Raw genomic sequence first — 14,991 nt, 5'->3', positions numbered from 1 at the left:
CCTGCTCCTGATGGAACCCTCTGGGAGCCTGACACCCAGGATCGTCCCGGTTTGCTGGTTGGTGAATTAACCCCTGCACACCCGCCGCACTCTTAGTCGGGGCTGGGAAGGTGGGGGAGGAGAGGGTCTGCTCCTCTGCCCATGATCTGCTGGGTGATTGCAGAAAAATCACTGACCCTTTCTGGGCCTCTGTTTTTCTTATCTACAAAACATGGGCAATGCGCCCTGGTCTTTCAGCAACGCAGGGTTACTGTATCACAGCTTTCAGGGTTTGCCAATATGCTTTGTCAGCTGGGGAGCATGAGACAAATGTTCCCTAGTCTTCTGAGCAAACTGGGAAAGGGTGGGGTATCAGGGGAAGTTTTTGCTGACCACCTGACAGTGCCCGGGCTGGCCCGGCAGACGTGGCCAGCTCCCCTGACAGCCACGGTTTACAGAGCGCTTGCCATCTGCCTGGGGGTTGCTTCTTTCAAGGTTTCCGTCTGTGGTGCAAGTAGAATAATCTGCCTTCTCGGGAGTAGAAAGCCAATATGGGGCAGCTCAGCCTTCTATTGGCTCAGGCCCCAAACTTTGAGCTCATCCATAACTCTTCTTTCTCCCACACCCCATGTCCAATCTCACAGCAAATCCCTCTGGCTGCACCTTCCAAGCAGATCCAGAATCCAACTACTTCTTGCCACCTTCTTCGCCCCCACCCTGGCCCAAGCCACTGTCACCTCCCGTCTGGACTTCCACAACAACCTGGCCATGGCTTCCCCTCTTGTCCTGGGCTTCCTGTTCTCTGCACAACTGTGCAGATGGATCCTTATAAACCTATGTGAAGACCCAGTCTCTGCTCAGAGAACTTATTTAGAGGATAGACCAAAGTCTTTGCTGTGGCCTCCAGGCTACATGATCTGCCCCTTAAACCTCTCATCACGCCCCCCCCAACTCTCTCTGCACCAGCTGCTCCAGCCTCCAGGCTCATCCTTAAGCTCACCTGACACACTTCTGCCTGCCTCAGGAGCCTCTGCCCTGGCCGTCTCCTGACCTGAATTGCTCGGCCTGCACTGTCAACCTGCTCGGCATCTTCCCTTCCTTCAGGTTTCGCCTCAAGTGTCAAGAGTCCCTGGCCACCGTCACTCATATCCCGGGGACTTCGTAGCCTCCTGATCTTGTGCCATATCCCTCCTTTGATTTATCACTATCTGTCAGGGTCTGCATTGTTGATTTGCATATGTCCCGACTCTCCCTATCACAGGCCTTCTCAGCTTCGGCACTCTTGGTATTTGGGGCTGGATAACTATTTGTTGGGGGGGGGGGGGGCTCTGCTGTGCATTGCAGGATGTGTAGCAGCGTTCCTGGTTCCTGCCCATCAGGTGCTAATAAAAGCCCCCAGTTGCAACGATCAAAAATGTCTCCAGACATTACCAAATGTCCCCTGCAGGCATTGAGCTAGTTGAAAACTCTTACCCAAGCGGACGTTGAGCTCTCTGAAAGCAGGGTCCTTGTGTTGTTCTCTGCTGTGTCCCCACTGCCTAGAAAGCGCCTAGCCCATGGTGGCTGCTCAGTGAAGGTTTGTTGAATGACTGAATGAGCCTCAGAGCAGTAGAGCTTCACTCATGCTGATGCACTGTGGGAACCGGGATTCTGCCTGAAGTCAAAGTCCACCCACTCCACACACGCGCCTGGCCTTCTCCCAGGAAGTGAGACCACCCTAGAAATGGGAGACCCCTGGAAATCACCAACCCTTTTTGCAGATGGGGAAACTGAGGCCCGAGGAGTCTCTGTGAGTCGGTGGCAACGCCGGACCTAGAACAAAGGTCTCCTAACTCTTATAGTGGTGTCCTTTTTCTTGCAGCACCCTAAGGAGTCTCATTTAAGCAGAGTCTGGCAGTTGAGCAGGGCATCAAGAAATGAGAGTGGGAAGAAGGCATGACAGGAAGACGGCACAGCCTTGGGTAGGAGAGCTCCAGATGTGTTTGGAGAATCTGGCAGACTCCTTGGGCCCTGGAGTTGAGGGCATCGAGAAGAATGATGAGAAGGAAGAGAGAGAGAGAGTACCGGCCTGGAAGGCATTGGAGCTGCCCCTAAAAGACTGAGCCTTCATTACAGAGACCTTGGCAAGAGAGGCACGCCAAGAGATTGCCTGGCTGGTGTGCCGTGGGTGGAGGGGGCCCGGAGGCCAGGGACCAGGCAGGAGGCTGTTGCAATAGTCTGGGACCGGGGAGGGGAGCTGGCTGGAGAGCCGGGCAGCAGGGCGGGCCAGGCTGGGGGAGGCAGCCTCTGGAGGCTCCTTGGGGCGGGCCGGAGCCCGGTCCAAGGGTGTGGCAAACCCAGTCATGATTCCGGCAATGGCCGGTGCTGGGGTGTCGAGGGGGAGGCCGCAGGCCGTCTGGCGAGTGGGTGGGTCAGATGGGAGGTCGGGACCTCAGCCTGGAGGGGTGAGGAGTTCGGGGGGCAGGCAAGGGGACCAGCAGGAGGAAGTTCAGAGGCCAAATCCCAGATGTGCAGGCTTGGCCTACTTGGGAGTAAAAAGTCTGAGCCAGGCCCCAGGGGCACCTCTGGCCCCAGTAAAAGCTAAGTCAGGGTTTAGGAGGCAAGGACTGAAGGCTGGAGGAGGCACGTGGGTGCCCAGTGTGGGAGGGTGCCCTCCAGCTTGGGAGAGGTAGGTTGGGGTGGGCACAGCATCAGGATTCTGGTTGGGAGGAGTTGGGAGGCAGAGGGGCAGCTGGCGGGGGGCTCACTCTTCCTGGAAGCTGGGCTGGTTGTGGCTCATCTTGCTTCCCCTATTGCCCTTAGAAAAGATGCAGTAAGCCCTCAGAGGGTGAGTGGCTGGGTGATGGACGGAGGGAAGATGTAGGAATGAAGGAGCAGATGAGTGGATTGATGGGTAAGTGGATGGGCGTGCAGATAAGAGATACAGACACATGGCTGGCTCCAGGGACCCAGGCTCTAGTGGCCTCCACAGACACGAAGGGTGGCATCCTCAGCGTGCAACTCCACATACACGAAGGGACACAGTGGAGGAGGGTGGGACAGCTTGGACCTGAGCATGTGACGCCTGCCGTGGTACTGCACAGCCCGTTTTCTCTGCTGTGGCCTGAGGCCAGTGTATCTCCCCGGCCTGGGGGTGGGCACAGTGCACCCTCCAAGCTCAGGGCACCAGGCCAGCTCACATTTGGGGTGAAGGTTTAGGGGGCCCTGGCCAAGGCCCATAAGTGGAGAGCTTGCTTCAAGAGGGGCCTGAAAACAGAAGCCCACTTCCCCAGGAGAAGCTTGCTCTCCCGGCTCCCGGGACAAGTTGGCTTTGGATGGATGCAGCGTATGGGCCCGTGAGGGGTGGGGTGAGGGGAGCCAGCAGAAGGCAGGCCGGGATGAGGGCCCAGTGGAACAGCCAAGGTTGGGGGGCGTGGGGGGGGATCGAGTGTGATTGGGGGGTGCCCCCTGAACGGGCGCCCTGGAGAACCTTGGCACGGCAGGCCGCTGAGCCAGCACATTGCTTTGTGCACACATCACCTCTTTTTCTCCCTTCTCTTGTGTCCCCATCCCCCCACCTCCCTCCATTTCTAAATTCTTCCCAAACCACCCCATTCTTCGGGCTGTCAGGAAGAAGAGTGGATGGGTGGGCGGGAGGCGTCTGGTCTTGGGTGGGAGCGGGGGGGGGGGGGGGGGGGGGGGGGGGAGAAGTCCCAGGGCAGGGGTGGGGAGGGAGGGATTCTGGGAGGGAGGGAGGGAGAGCAGCCTCCCCCCCCCCCCCAGTCCCTTGCTGGTGCCACACCCTGAGTGCTTCTGCAAGGGAGCGCCTGCCCTGATGGGGGTGGAAGTGCTGGGGACTGCGCGGGGCGGGCCAGACAGGCTTGGGGAGGTGGGTCCAGGAAGAAGGGACGCTGTCCAGACCAGGCCTGGCTCCCGAAAGGTGGAGGATTATGTCAGACGGGGGCAGGGGGGTGGGGGTAGGGGTGAGGGTGGGGCGGGGTCTTTGTCGCAGAGAGACACTGTGCACGCATTCCTGGGCATACATGCATGTGGATGCCCACACACCCTGGCGTGCCCGGGGCGGTGCACACCTCGGAGGTGTGTGTGTGGGTCCCAGAGGCCCCCAACTGCACCCCCAGCTGTGCGGGAGCACGCACAGCTGCCCGGGATTGCCCAGTCTGGGCACAGGTGGGACCCCGGTTCCCTCTCCCAGCACATGCCTCACCCTCTCCCGGCACATGCCTCACCGGAACATCTGGCCACATCTGCCCACAAGAAAGGGATTCCTGGAGCCACATCAGAACTGAAAGGGCCCAGCCCTCCCCACTCAGAGTATGCACAGCCCAGAGAGGGAAGGGGCTTGCTGTAGGTCACACTGTAAGTAGGACAGACGGCGGCCTGGCAGCCAGATCTGGGGGTTTTGGGGGGATATATTGAGCCTGGGGCTTGCTGTCCCACACTTTTGGTTCTTTCTTTAGGGTCCTCTGGCCTCGGCTCCACAGAGAGAGGCAGAAAACCACATGTCCCAGGGCTGATCCCTCTGGCCTTGCTCAGGGGGGAGTCCCCGCCTGCCTCAGTTTCCTCATCTGTGCAAGGGGCCCCTGTGGGGGTGGACTCTGTAGTGGCGGAGGCATCTGCTGGAGGCTTGACCTGGGGTGACCAACCTGCTCCCAGTTTGCTGAGGAGCTCTGGGAACCCCCTTGACCCCAGGCAGACCAGGACAGTGGGTCATGCCCCTGCTTCCACCACGTGCCTCCCACTGCTGCCTCCCCATCCCCACCCACACCTCCGGAACCTTCTCTTCCCTTTCCCTGCCCCTTCCTGCTCTTTGTGTCCCCACTGCCTCTCCCCCTGTCTGCAGGATCCCTCTCCCTGCTCCTCTCTCTGGTCGCTGTCCTTCCTGCCTCCCCAGGACCGTCTCCTCTTTTGTCGCTGGGTCTTTTCCTCCAGTCTCTGTCTCTCCACGCTGCCCACTGACATATCTCCCCGCCTCCGCCTCCCTGCCTCTCTCTCTGGGGTCACTGGCTCACCACCTTCCCTGGGTGGTCCGGCCCCCTCCCTCCCCCGGCACTGCACCCCCTGGGGCTGGCTGGGGTGAGAGCCAGGTCTGGGGGCTGCGACCAGGCCGGGAAGGGGAGCCCAAGCAGACATGATATTTACGTTGAGACTTCAAAGCAGAGCGGAGGCCACCGGCGGGGGTGGTGGGGCGGTGGGGGGGGGGAGAGGCTGGAGGGGGGAGGGGTGGCCGGCGAGAGCCAAATGAAGGTCAGCTCAGGCCCCTCCCCAGTGGGGGTCTCCTTGGTGACACACACCTCCCCCGTGGGACCCTGAGACCCGCATAGGGACTGAATGGGCTATTTTGGTGCAAAATTCCAAGAAAGCCACTTCCTGTGCCCCGACCCCCCATCCCAGCCCTGTCCTTTCTTCATGTTACCCTGCAGGAGCAGCTGGGCGGGGCTCCGGGTGGGCCCCCCCTCCTCTGAACATCAGCCCTGGCCTGGGAGGCAGGGGGCTCTGGGGTGACAGGAGTAGAGGGCTCTATCTCAGCAAGAAAACATCCCTGGCGCTGGGATAGCCGTGCACTCTCGCGCTCTGGCAGAGGCCTCGCCTGGCAGAGCCGGGCGGGTCTGTAGCCCTGTGGGCCCCAACTGGGCAGGCCACGGCCTCAGGCCTCTGGGGTGCACGCTGGTCACCTGCCCGAGGGCCCCCGGGAAGCCAAGAAGGGCTGTGAAGGTCACCCCACCCCTGCCCCTGCTCCCCCACCCTTGGCCTAACCCTTTCCAGACGCCAGCTGCTGGGGCCAGAAGGCCCGGGGTCAGGGGCCAAGGCCCCGGGTGGGGTGACCGGGTGGGGCCGCTTGTCTCATCCCGGAGCCCGGCGCGGCGTCCGGGGCCCCTCCCAGATCCGGGCCCCAAATGCACCCCTTCAGGCTCAGCAAACGCACCCCCGGGAGGCCCCTCTCCCAGCCTGGAAGCTCACTCTGGACCCAGGACTGCTGGCCCAGAGCCCACCCAGGGCCCCAAAGCCCCTAGCCCCTGGGCCCGCGTCCCCTCCCAGACCCTTCCCAGGCACCTCCTGTGAATCACTCCTGCTGGAATCTGATGAGCTCAGGCCTCCCCGCCCAACACGGCCGCTTCTGCCTGGCCAGTGGGGTCACCACTCCCTCCCCGCCTCCAGGGGGGTCTTTTCTGCAACACACAGTCCCCTACCAGGTCCCATCTTGGGGTGGGGTGGGTAGATGGCGGGGTGGGGGTGGGGGGACCAAGGCTAGGAATGAGACTAGTCAGAAGAGGGACTCGGATCCCTTCTGCATGCTCCAAGTATAAGAATCGTGTGTGTGTGTGTGTGTGTGTATGTCTGCATTTGTGTGTCTGTGTTTCTGAGTTTGTGTGTCTGTATGTGCTTGTGTGTGTGCGTGGCTGGTTTTGTGTGAGCTCCCTGTGTGCTTGTGCACGGTGGGGAGGGGACGCCTGTGTGCTGTCTTGCAGGGTGTGTGCTGCCAAGCCTGAGGGGGATCTGGGTGTGTCAGTGGCTGTCCTGAACGTGTAGGTGTGTCAGGGAGCCCCGGTGCGGCAGGTCACCACGTGTCTCTGTGTCTGCCTGTCCCCGCTGATGTGCTGGGAGCCACTCTGAGCAGAGTGGCAATGTCTCTGAGCAGCACAGCTGGGGACGTCAGAGTGGTTGTCTGCCTGTGTCCGGGCGTGGCTTGGAGGCGGAGCACACGTGTCCCGGGGTCCCCCCCACCGTGGGGGACGAGCGGCGAACAGTGTGTGACCGCGGTAGGGCTGGGGAGGCCCCACGTGTGGCCAGGACCGTGAGCTCAGCTGTGGGAATGAGCGGGGCCCACGCGGCACAGCCGGCTGCTAAGTGCCGGCTGAGAAGTGGGTCACGGTGCTGCGTGGAGGCTGCATGTGAGCACAGTAGTTACACACCAAGGGTGACGATGGCATAAGGGTGTTCCCCAGAAGTGTCCTCAGGCCCTGGGCCCCCACGGTGCCTGCTCTCCTCCCAGTTCCTTTCAGGGTCCCCTCTCAGGCCACCCCCCTATTGAAACTCCTTTCCTGGGCCCGCCTGGTGGGCAGGAATCTCCCCCCCCAACAGCACCTCCTGGCCGGGTGCAGGTCTGCCACGGGTCCCCTGGGCCCCCTTGGTGGCCTCCCTGGAGGAGACCTCGTGTGAGGCTGGGAATGGGGCATGCTCGCCCCCTGGTGGCAGAGATGGAGAATGCACCACCCCATGCCCTGGGGACTCAGAGGAAATGTTGGGCCCAGTCTTCCCGAATAGATGATTCTATATATATTTTATTAAGTGCCACTTCCGGGCCAGACATTGTTCTGGGCTCCCGAAGCCCAGCTGGGAACAGGACCAACTTGGCACTGGTTTTCTAGCAGTGAGGACAGACGATAACACACACAAGCCACGGTGACTGTAAAGGGCAAGTGCAGTGTTGCCAAGTGGGGAAGTGACTCCTCAGAGGAGCCAGTTGTTGGGGTTCCTTCCAGTCGTGCCCTCCCTTGGCGGATGCTGGGCAGGGCCCGCCACCTCCCAGAACCTTGGCTTCCTCTCCCACAGGGACCAAGGGGTGGGGGGCAGAACCCCTGGCCCAGGGGAGGCCTCTAATTACTGCCCAGATCACAGAGAGGGCGGTGAGATCTGACCTGCTTCCATCTGGCTGGGGCTGTGGACACCCCAAGCTCGTCCCCAGCAGCCCTCAGCAGACTCTCGCTGAGTGGATGAACAAGCGAGCCCTTCTCGAGCGGAGCATTGCAGCATCCCAGGCCACAGAGCCTGGAGTCCGAGCCCTTTGCCCTATAACAAGCTGTTTCCTCTGAGCAAGCCTCGATTTCCTCATCTGTAAAATGAGGAACATGAGACCAGTCTCAGACAGGCCCGTCCTGGCCCAGCCTGCCCAGAGGCTTGGCCCTTGTACCCTGATCCCTGGTGCCGCTAAGTTACTTGGCCTGGATCCCTGGCTGATCAGAATCTCTAGCCTGAGAAGATAAAATGAAAGATCCGGGCAGCAGGGAGGGCCTGGCTATCCTGTGATGAGCCATGGCTGAGTTCCCAGAGGCAGGATTTGGGACTGAATGGGGCTTTGCAGAAGCCCCTGCCCCACCCAGGTGCCTTGGCTGCCCCGGCCCCCTCTGCTACCCCTTGGGTTCTCTGAACATCCCCTATAACCCTTCCAGATCCTTCCTCTGGGACTGGACTTGACAAATCCTCCCTCCTGGTTACCAAACTCCAGTCATTGAACAACATTTATTAAATGCCTATGGAATGCCCAGCACTGAACAAGGCACTGGGGTAGGGGTGGGGTGAGGGATGGGGGCATACAAAAGAAAGGGAGCGAGAAGCTTGGGTGGGGGGAGGGAAGAGCTGCTGGTGGCCTAATTTGGGGCCGCCCCTTATCCAGCCTCAGGAAGGTCCCCACACCTGGTCTGTGTCTGGATTGTCTGAGAGCCAATGTCTGGGACTTCTGCCTCCTGTCACTCTGACATATGGATCTCCCCTTGTGCTCAGAGAGATCGGGAAGGGTCCCTTTTAGACTGGCCTCACCCAGCCCCTGACCCCATGGGGCTCAAGGGTCAGCAGCCTCAGCTCCTGTGCTGACCCCAGATTGCCAGGCCGTCATCAGAGGACAAGGCTCTGACCCCCACATGGTGGCAGCCCCCTGGGTTACCTGCACAGAAGCTTCCTGGGCCACGCGCGCCACCTCATGGTTGGCATTTTTTTTTCCCCTCAGATTTGCCTTCTGTTCTGGGTCCCCTTTTGGGGCTGTGTGACCCTTGAAGGTTTACTTAGAACAAGGGTCCTGGATTAGGAGGTGGCGGACTGCTGTGTGACATCTGGGGAGTCACCCTTCTTTTCTGAACTTTAGTGGTGCATGTGAGTTATGCCCTGCCTGCCAGTAAAGCTATCGTAAAGGCCCAAAGAGTTAAGAGCAGAGAAATTGGTGCCTAAGACCCACCCACTTCCCACCTTCCCCTCTCCCTACCTCCTTACTCAGAGGCTTATCTCCTTGCTGGATTATCTCCTCCTGTCCAGTTCCCCAGGGTGCTGGAGTGATGGGGGTGGGGGGAACTTCCTCTTTGGGGGAAAGACTGGAACTTGTGCTTTCTCCTCTGATGTCCACCAGATTTCCCTGGTGGACCAGTTGACACCATCACCAAGGGAGAGCCTTCTAAAAGGCAGAGACCGCATTCCTGGAAGCAAACTGAGAGTGGGAGGGGTTGCTGACACCCCCTTCTCCCCTTGTGCAAGCTCTGCTTTGGGGCAAACTCATCCGTTTTGACCTGGAACACTTGGAGGCAGGTAGGGCAGCAAGAGTACCCCACTTTACTTAGGTAAGGACGCTGGCTTGCAGGGCTCCTCCACGTGGTCCTGAAACTTTGCTGCCTTGCCCGTCTCCTTGCATCATCCTCACCTGCAGCAGTGGGCTGGAGCCCTGCCTTGGCCCCGTGGGTAGGGGGGTTGCAAAGAGAGCTGGAACCAAACCCTTCTCTATTGCCAGAAGTTGGCATCAGTTGGATCTGACCCCTGTTGGGGACACTCACCGCTACAGGCTGGCTGGCCTCCAGCTGGGGGAGGACAAGAGCCAAGAGGCCTTGGGCGCTTGGTCTGGGGTCCCACAATCCCCCTCCACTTTACTCCAATCCCCCAGATGTGGCCAACCCAGAAGCTCCCAAGCAGGTGGGGTCACAGAGATGAATACCAGACAGCAGCAGAGGAGAGGGCAGGGGAGGGGGCCGTGGAGGTGGTAGCCTGGGCTGGTGGAACTGAAAGGCCTTCCTGGCAGGCTCCAAGAGTCTCCGGCCCATAGGATGCTTCTGGCCACCTCCCAGCTACTCCTCTGCCACCAGGCTTCCCTCAGCCTCTGGCTCCCCTGGCTGAACAGGGTCTCCTCTGGCCTGATGCTCGTCCCCCTCAGCAGCTGTCTCAGCCTCTTCCTCCTTGTCCCTGGGGCTAGCTTTGACCCCACTGTCTCCATCGCCTTGGCTTTCTTTCTCCTGCTCCCTGCTCCCTTCACCTGGCCCCCCACTGCCCTCCTCTGGGGAGGCCCCCAGGGTCTCGGGCCGCTCTGCCTGGCAGTAGACAAGGTAACCAGCTGGGGGAAGTCTGTGGGCCAGGGCTCCAGGGGGCAGGCGGTGGTAACCCTGCTCCTTGTACAGGAAGAGGCCGAAGGTGTCGGGCTGGGTCACTCGGAACTTGGAGGCACAGAGGCGGGTGAGGGTGGCAATCGAGGCTCCTGGGGGCACGGCCAGGGTCTTGGAGGTGCAGCCGTTGCTGGGGTCCTGATAGGCGACTCGGAGAAGGCGCTATGCCGAGGACACACAAAAAACAAATCCTCAACCCTGCCTGGCATAGCTGGCTCCAAAACCTCTACCCCCAGTGCAGCTGTGTAGGGTGAGGGTGGGGCTATATATCAGGTGGTGGGACTAATTGCCCAGAGCTTTCTGGACAAGGTGATTTGCCAGGGAGGCTTGGAGGGAGGGAGAGATGTGCTTGGGCCAATGGGTCACAGGGCTGCCAAAAAAGGACGGCCCTGACGGGGATCTTAGCCCAACAATAAGGGACCCTTGGTAGCTGCCCAGCACCAGGCAGCATTCTCAGCACTTGTACTATATTAACCTACATTAGTAGGTACTATTATCCCATTTTACAGATGAGAAAATTGAGGCTCAAAGAGGTTCCGGGCTTGCCCAAGATTCCACAGCCGGGAAGAGGCAGAATTGGGATTTGAAACCAGGCTCAGGCTACAGAGTCTGGACTTTTAGCCAAGACTAGGGCGGTGCCCTTGAGAGGAGGGAGAGGAGGGAGAAGGATAAGGCTGGGTCTGGCTCCAAGGATGCCCAAGGCCGAGCCTAGACGGGAGGGCAAGGTAAGCATGGGCAGAAGCCCCGGCTGGGGGCTGGGGCCAGGGGTCTGGGCCTGCGCCTGCCATCCGTGTTCCTTCCCTCTCTGCGTCACGTCTCAGTTTCCTCATCTGTAAAACTGGTATAATGACAGTCCTATTTCACGGCGGATGTGAAGATTCTGGAAATGATGGCCCCAGAGCCCTGAGAGCACATGGAATACACTCCCCCCGCAAAGCGCGGCTTTGCTGTTGGTTGTGGCTGGGACCCCCTCCCCTTGCTGTGTCTCACTGGGAAAGGAGGGGCCTGGACCCGATGATGCCAGAGTTTCCTGGGCCTGGGCAGTTTGGGGCAGACAGGGGTGGGGGTGGCCCTGTTACCTGGAGGCTGTGGGTGGCCGGCAGGCGGCGCTGCTCCCAGAGGCTGAGGGAGCGCTGCAGCTCCTGGGAGGGGCTGAGGCGCACGGCCTTGGCCTGGTGCAGGCTGCTCAGCAGGGTCAGGCTGGCCGAGAGGCTGGTCAGGTAGTAGCCGCCTGGGACGCCACGGGGAAGAGTGTGGGTCAGGCTGGGCATGGGGGGGGGGGGGGGAAACGACTGCCTCCCTCTCCCCGTTCCCTGCTCACCCAGGCCCAGAGAGCAGCGAAGACACCCTCGTCCCACCCAGATAGGAAGGTCAGGCCCCCTCACCCTCTCCGGTGAGCAGGGTGGGCTCCAGCAGCTCTGACATGTACTCGGCCTCCAGGAGCAGCTCTGGGAGGTCACACTGGGCCAGGACCAGGCTCAGTAGTGGCAGGAACTCGTCGGCACCAGCGCCTTCCCCTGCGGGGACGTGTGGCAGAGGCGGTTTCAGGGTCCCCCAGGCCTAGGGTCAGGGCCCACAGCGTGTCTTGGCCAGCGACCCCTCCCCTCTGCCTGCCAGCCCACAACTATGTGGAGAGGCTGCTCTGTCATCTGGGCCTCAGTTTCTCCATGTGTAAGATGGAGGATCGGACTGATTCTCCCCTACTGCGCCATTCCTGGGTCCTGGTGCCTCTCTTTGAGATGCCTGCGTCTGACTGTGCAGGGGGCCCGCGGGGGGCAGGGGTGTGGGGGGCAGGGGTGTGGACGTACCCGCCTGGGCCTGCAGCGCCGTGTAGAGCAGCTTGCAGGCCTGCAGGAGCCGCTTGACCTTGGCGCTGGGCGAGTAGGCGCGAAGCAGCTGCAGCAGCTTCTGGCGCACCTGCTCCGTCTCCACCGGGGAGGGAAGGCACAGGTGGGACCCGAAGGCTCCGGGGCCCTGGGCCCGGGCCAGGCGCAGGCCCTCGGCGAGGCAGCCCAGGGAGCCGTTGGCGGAGAACCGGCTCCGCAGGCGGGCTGCCAGGAGGGGCCGGAGGGGCTTGAGCACGGAGCGGTGCAGGGACTTCTCCAGAATGTGCTCTGAGGATGGAGAGCCAGTCAGGGCTCAGGCCTCAGGCCCTGCGGCTGGGGGCAGAGTCCTGGGGAGAAGGGCCAGGACTGGGCGGGAAGAGGGGATGGAAGGTGGAGGAATCGGGGTGGGATGGGAGAGAGGAGGGAGAAGGGACGGACCGAGTCACTCGAGTGATGCTGAGACGAGGTGGGTTTGTAAAGCAACAGGCGCAAGGAGTTAGGCTGGAACTGCGGGAAGATGAGAGCATCGAGTGGGGACTGGCTGGAATTGTGGTGAGGGAAGGCAGGGTCGGGGAGCTGGGGTCTTACCCAGCCTCTCCGGAGGCAGCAGCTTCTCGGGGCCCAGCTCGGCGCTCAGCATGGCCCGCGCCTGGCTCAGCGCCTCGCGGACGGCCTGCAGCTCCTGGGGCTCGGGCCTGGCCCGCACCTGAGTCAGCAGGTCCTGCACCAGCTGGCCCACGGCCGTGTGTCTGTCTTGCACCAGCGACCCGGCCGCCCGGCCCACCTGCCGCTCGGGTGCCAGCAGCGAGCAGAAGGCGGCGCTCATGGACCGCAACAGGGGCCGGCGGCGGCGGCCCAAGCAGGGCGAGGACCCTGAGCTGCGCCGGGATGCTGGCGCCGCCCCCTCCTCCTCCTCCGAGCTGCTAGGGGAGCAGCAGTCCACCTCCTGGAGGGAGGGCAGGGGCGGGAGGCTGGGGCCAGCACTCCACGGCACGCGGTACCCCACGGAGCTCTCCCGGCGCAGCAGCCCGTGAGGGGGCAGCCTCTCGGTCTGGTCCGGGGCTGCCTTGGGCAGCACGGGGACCGGGGGCGGCGGCCCAGCTGGGGGAGACAGGGGGCTGGAGGTCTCCGTGGACACGCGTACTTTGAAGCTCCTCTTGAATTTCTCACGCTTCGTGGGGCCCAGGTCCCCTGGGAACAGGGGGTTGAAGAAGCACAGGGCAGCTCCAGTGCCCTGGTCCAGCTCTTGAGGGGACCGGGGCTTCAGCAGGGGCAGCAGCGGGCCTTCAGGGGGATCCTGTGGGGCCCTGACATTGAGGGGGGAGCTCCAGAACTCTAGGGGGGAGAAACCAAGTGGGGGGGGCCTCAGGAACCGGGGAGGGGAGGGCGCCCGACCCAGGGGGAGGCATGACTTCCGGGTGGGTGGCCGCATGGCTCTCCCTTCCCCTCTCGGCAGGGCTGGCAGGGGGCCCTTACCGACGCCCAGATGGGAGATGGCCTCCAGCTCCTTGTGGGTGGCTGCCTGGCGGATGGCTCTGGGGAGCTGGAGCGGGAGGAGGAGGACATCTCTGGGACCGAAAGAGGGAGCAGAAAGTCCAGAGTGAGGGGATCCCTGGGGCCACGGGGGTCCTGGGAGGGGCCAGCGGGGTGGGGGAAGATGGAAGAAGCAGGGACCCCAGGGACCCTAGATTGGCAGGTGCCCTGTGGACACTCACCGGGTGTGGCAGTAGCCGCAGATGAGCTGGACCAGGTCCGGGAACACGAGCTCCGAGCCCTCCAAGGAGACGCCTGGGAGTCACCGGAAGTTGGGGCGTTCTCTGGGTGTCCCCCAGCTGGCCCGCCCCAGCCCCCTTCCCTCCAAGCCAGCCCCTCTCACCCCGGGGGCTCTCCTGGATGTAGTGGCTAGAGACGAAGGAGGGCCCGCCGGCCTCCGGCAGCCGCACACACAGGGTCTGGCACTGGCGGGTGTTGGATTTCCGCACCAGGAACGTCTGCGGGTGGACGGGAGTTGGGGGTGGGGGGTGCAGCTCCGGACCACGGTGTCTGGCCTCTCCCACCCCCACCCTGCCCTCCCACTGGCCAGGCCCCGCAGGCCGCGGGCAAGACTCACCCCGGGGGGCTGGGTCCTCAGCACGTGCAGAGCGGCCGCTGCGTTGGCCCGCAGCTGCAGCCACACGGGCCGGGTGAGCAGCAGGCGCTCCCGCAGGCTCACGGCGCGGCCCGGCCGCTGGGGCTCACCCACCTGCCTTCCGCCGGCGCCGGGTACATCATACAGCAGGTCGCGGGCTGGCCTGCGGGCGGGCAGCCGGACCTGGGCAGGGTGCCGGGGGCTGGGACCCTTGTCCAACCCTCCCTAGCCCCAAAGACCAGGCTCAGCCCTTCTCCAGCCCCCGGACGGACCCTTTCCTGCCCTCCCTCCCCGTCCCACCTGGCTACCCCTCCAACTTCACTAACTTTTCTATCTCCAGGTGCCTGGGAGCAGAGCTGGACGGGCTGGGGTCTCTGCCAGGGCCTGCGCCCGGCTCTCCGGGGCTGTCCATGGCTGGGAGCGCCTTAGCTTCTCCTGGGACTCGGGAAGCGAATCCAGCCCCCCAGGCGAGGACACTCACATTCCCGGCGGTGAGTAACACTTCCTGAGGGCGGGGCGCCCGGTCACACCCGCCAGTTAACTCTTGTGTGTCCATTCTGCTGCTTCTGCTCTGGGCACAGCCTCAGGGGCCTGGGATCCCCTTCCTGCCTGCACCTCACTGCGGATACCAGTTTTGGGGTTGCTGCCGCCAGTGCTTCCCACTGCCTCCCTGGCCTCAAGCCACACCCCTGGGCGGGAAGGAGTTCATCACGGCTTGCGGGGAAAGGGTTAAGCAGGGCTTGCCTCAGGCCCTGGGGGCCCAAGCCTCGCCCTGGGAACACCTTTAAGTCTGTGGTCAACTGATCCTTTTTTTTTCCTCCGAGGCCTTAGGGTCAGCCTTGTGGGCGAGCGCCCCCTATTGGTTACGGATGACTCATCCCTGAGCCTAACCTGGACTTTGGGATTTCAGGTTGCCATGGAGAAA

General features: G+C 62.4%; 1 protein-coding gene across 4 annotated transcripts; it reads right to left on the bottom strand.

Moving 5' to 3' along the window:
• Positions 1-6,629: 6,629 nt before the first annotated feature.
• Positions 6,630-14,878, bottom strand: RIN1 (Ras and Rab interactor 1). 4 transcript variants are annotated; one of them, XR_013157509.1, is made up of 11 exons: positions 14,393-14,685; positions 14,049-14,229; positions 13,815-13,929; positions 13,654-13,726; positions 13,415-13,506; positions 12,527-13,273; positions 11,921-12,226; positions 11,498-11,629; positions 11,192-11,343; positions 8,954-10,274; positions 6,630-7,810 (listed from the first exon to the last, which is right to left on the bottom strand). XR_013157509.1 is itself a non-coding variant. In XM_077115633.1 (10 exons), the coding sequence occupies exons 1-10, from the start codon at positions 14,620-14,622 to the stop codon at positions 9,801-9,803; spliced, it is 2,502 nt and encodes an 833-aa protein (XP_076971748.1). In that variant the 5' UTR covers positions 14,623-14,878; the 3' UTR covers positions 8,204-9,800. The 4 variants fall into 4 exon arrangements, 1 of the variants encoding a protein (XP_076971748.1); XR_013157507.1 differs by having other exon boundaries at positions 8,962-10,274; XR_013157508.1 differs by lacking the exon at positions 6,630-7,810 and adding an exon at positions 8,204-8,467.
• Positions 14,879-14,991: the final 113 nt, after the last annotated feature.

Source organism: Tamandua tetradactyla, chromosome 9 (genome assembly GCF_023851605.1).
Source record: "Tamandua tetradactyla isolate mTamTet1 chromosome 9, mTamTet1.pri, whole genome shotgun sequence".
NCBI lineage: Eukaryota > Metazoa > Chordata > Mammalia > Pilosa > Myrmecophagidae > Tamandua > Tamandua tetradactyla.
The sequence above is the reverse complement of the archived record's forward strand: the minus strand, read 5'-3'. Positions and strand labels throughout refer to the sequence as shown.

Excerpts from the sequence above, each read along its gene's own strand:
- RIN1 (XM_077115633.1), bottom strand. The coding sequence starts at position 14,622 with ATGGACACACAAGAGTTAACTGGCGGGTGTGACCGGGCGCCCCGCCCT. Across the intron at positions 13,507-13,653 it reads TGCGGCTACTGCCACACCCG|AGATGTCCTCCTCCTCCCGC; the intron begins GTGAGTGTCCAC and ends TTTCGGTCCCAG. Across the intron at positions 11,630-11,920 it reads GGCGCTGCAGGCCCAGGCGG|GGGAAGGCGCTGGTGCCGAC; the intron begins GTACGTCCACAC and ends ACGTCCCCGCAG.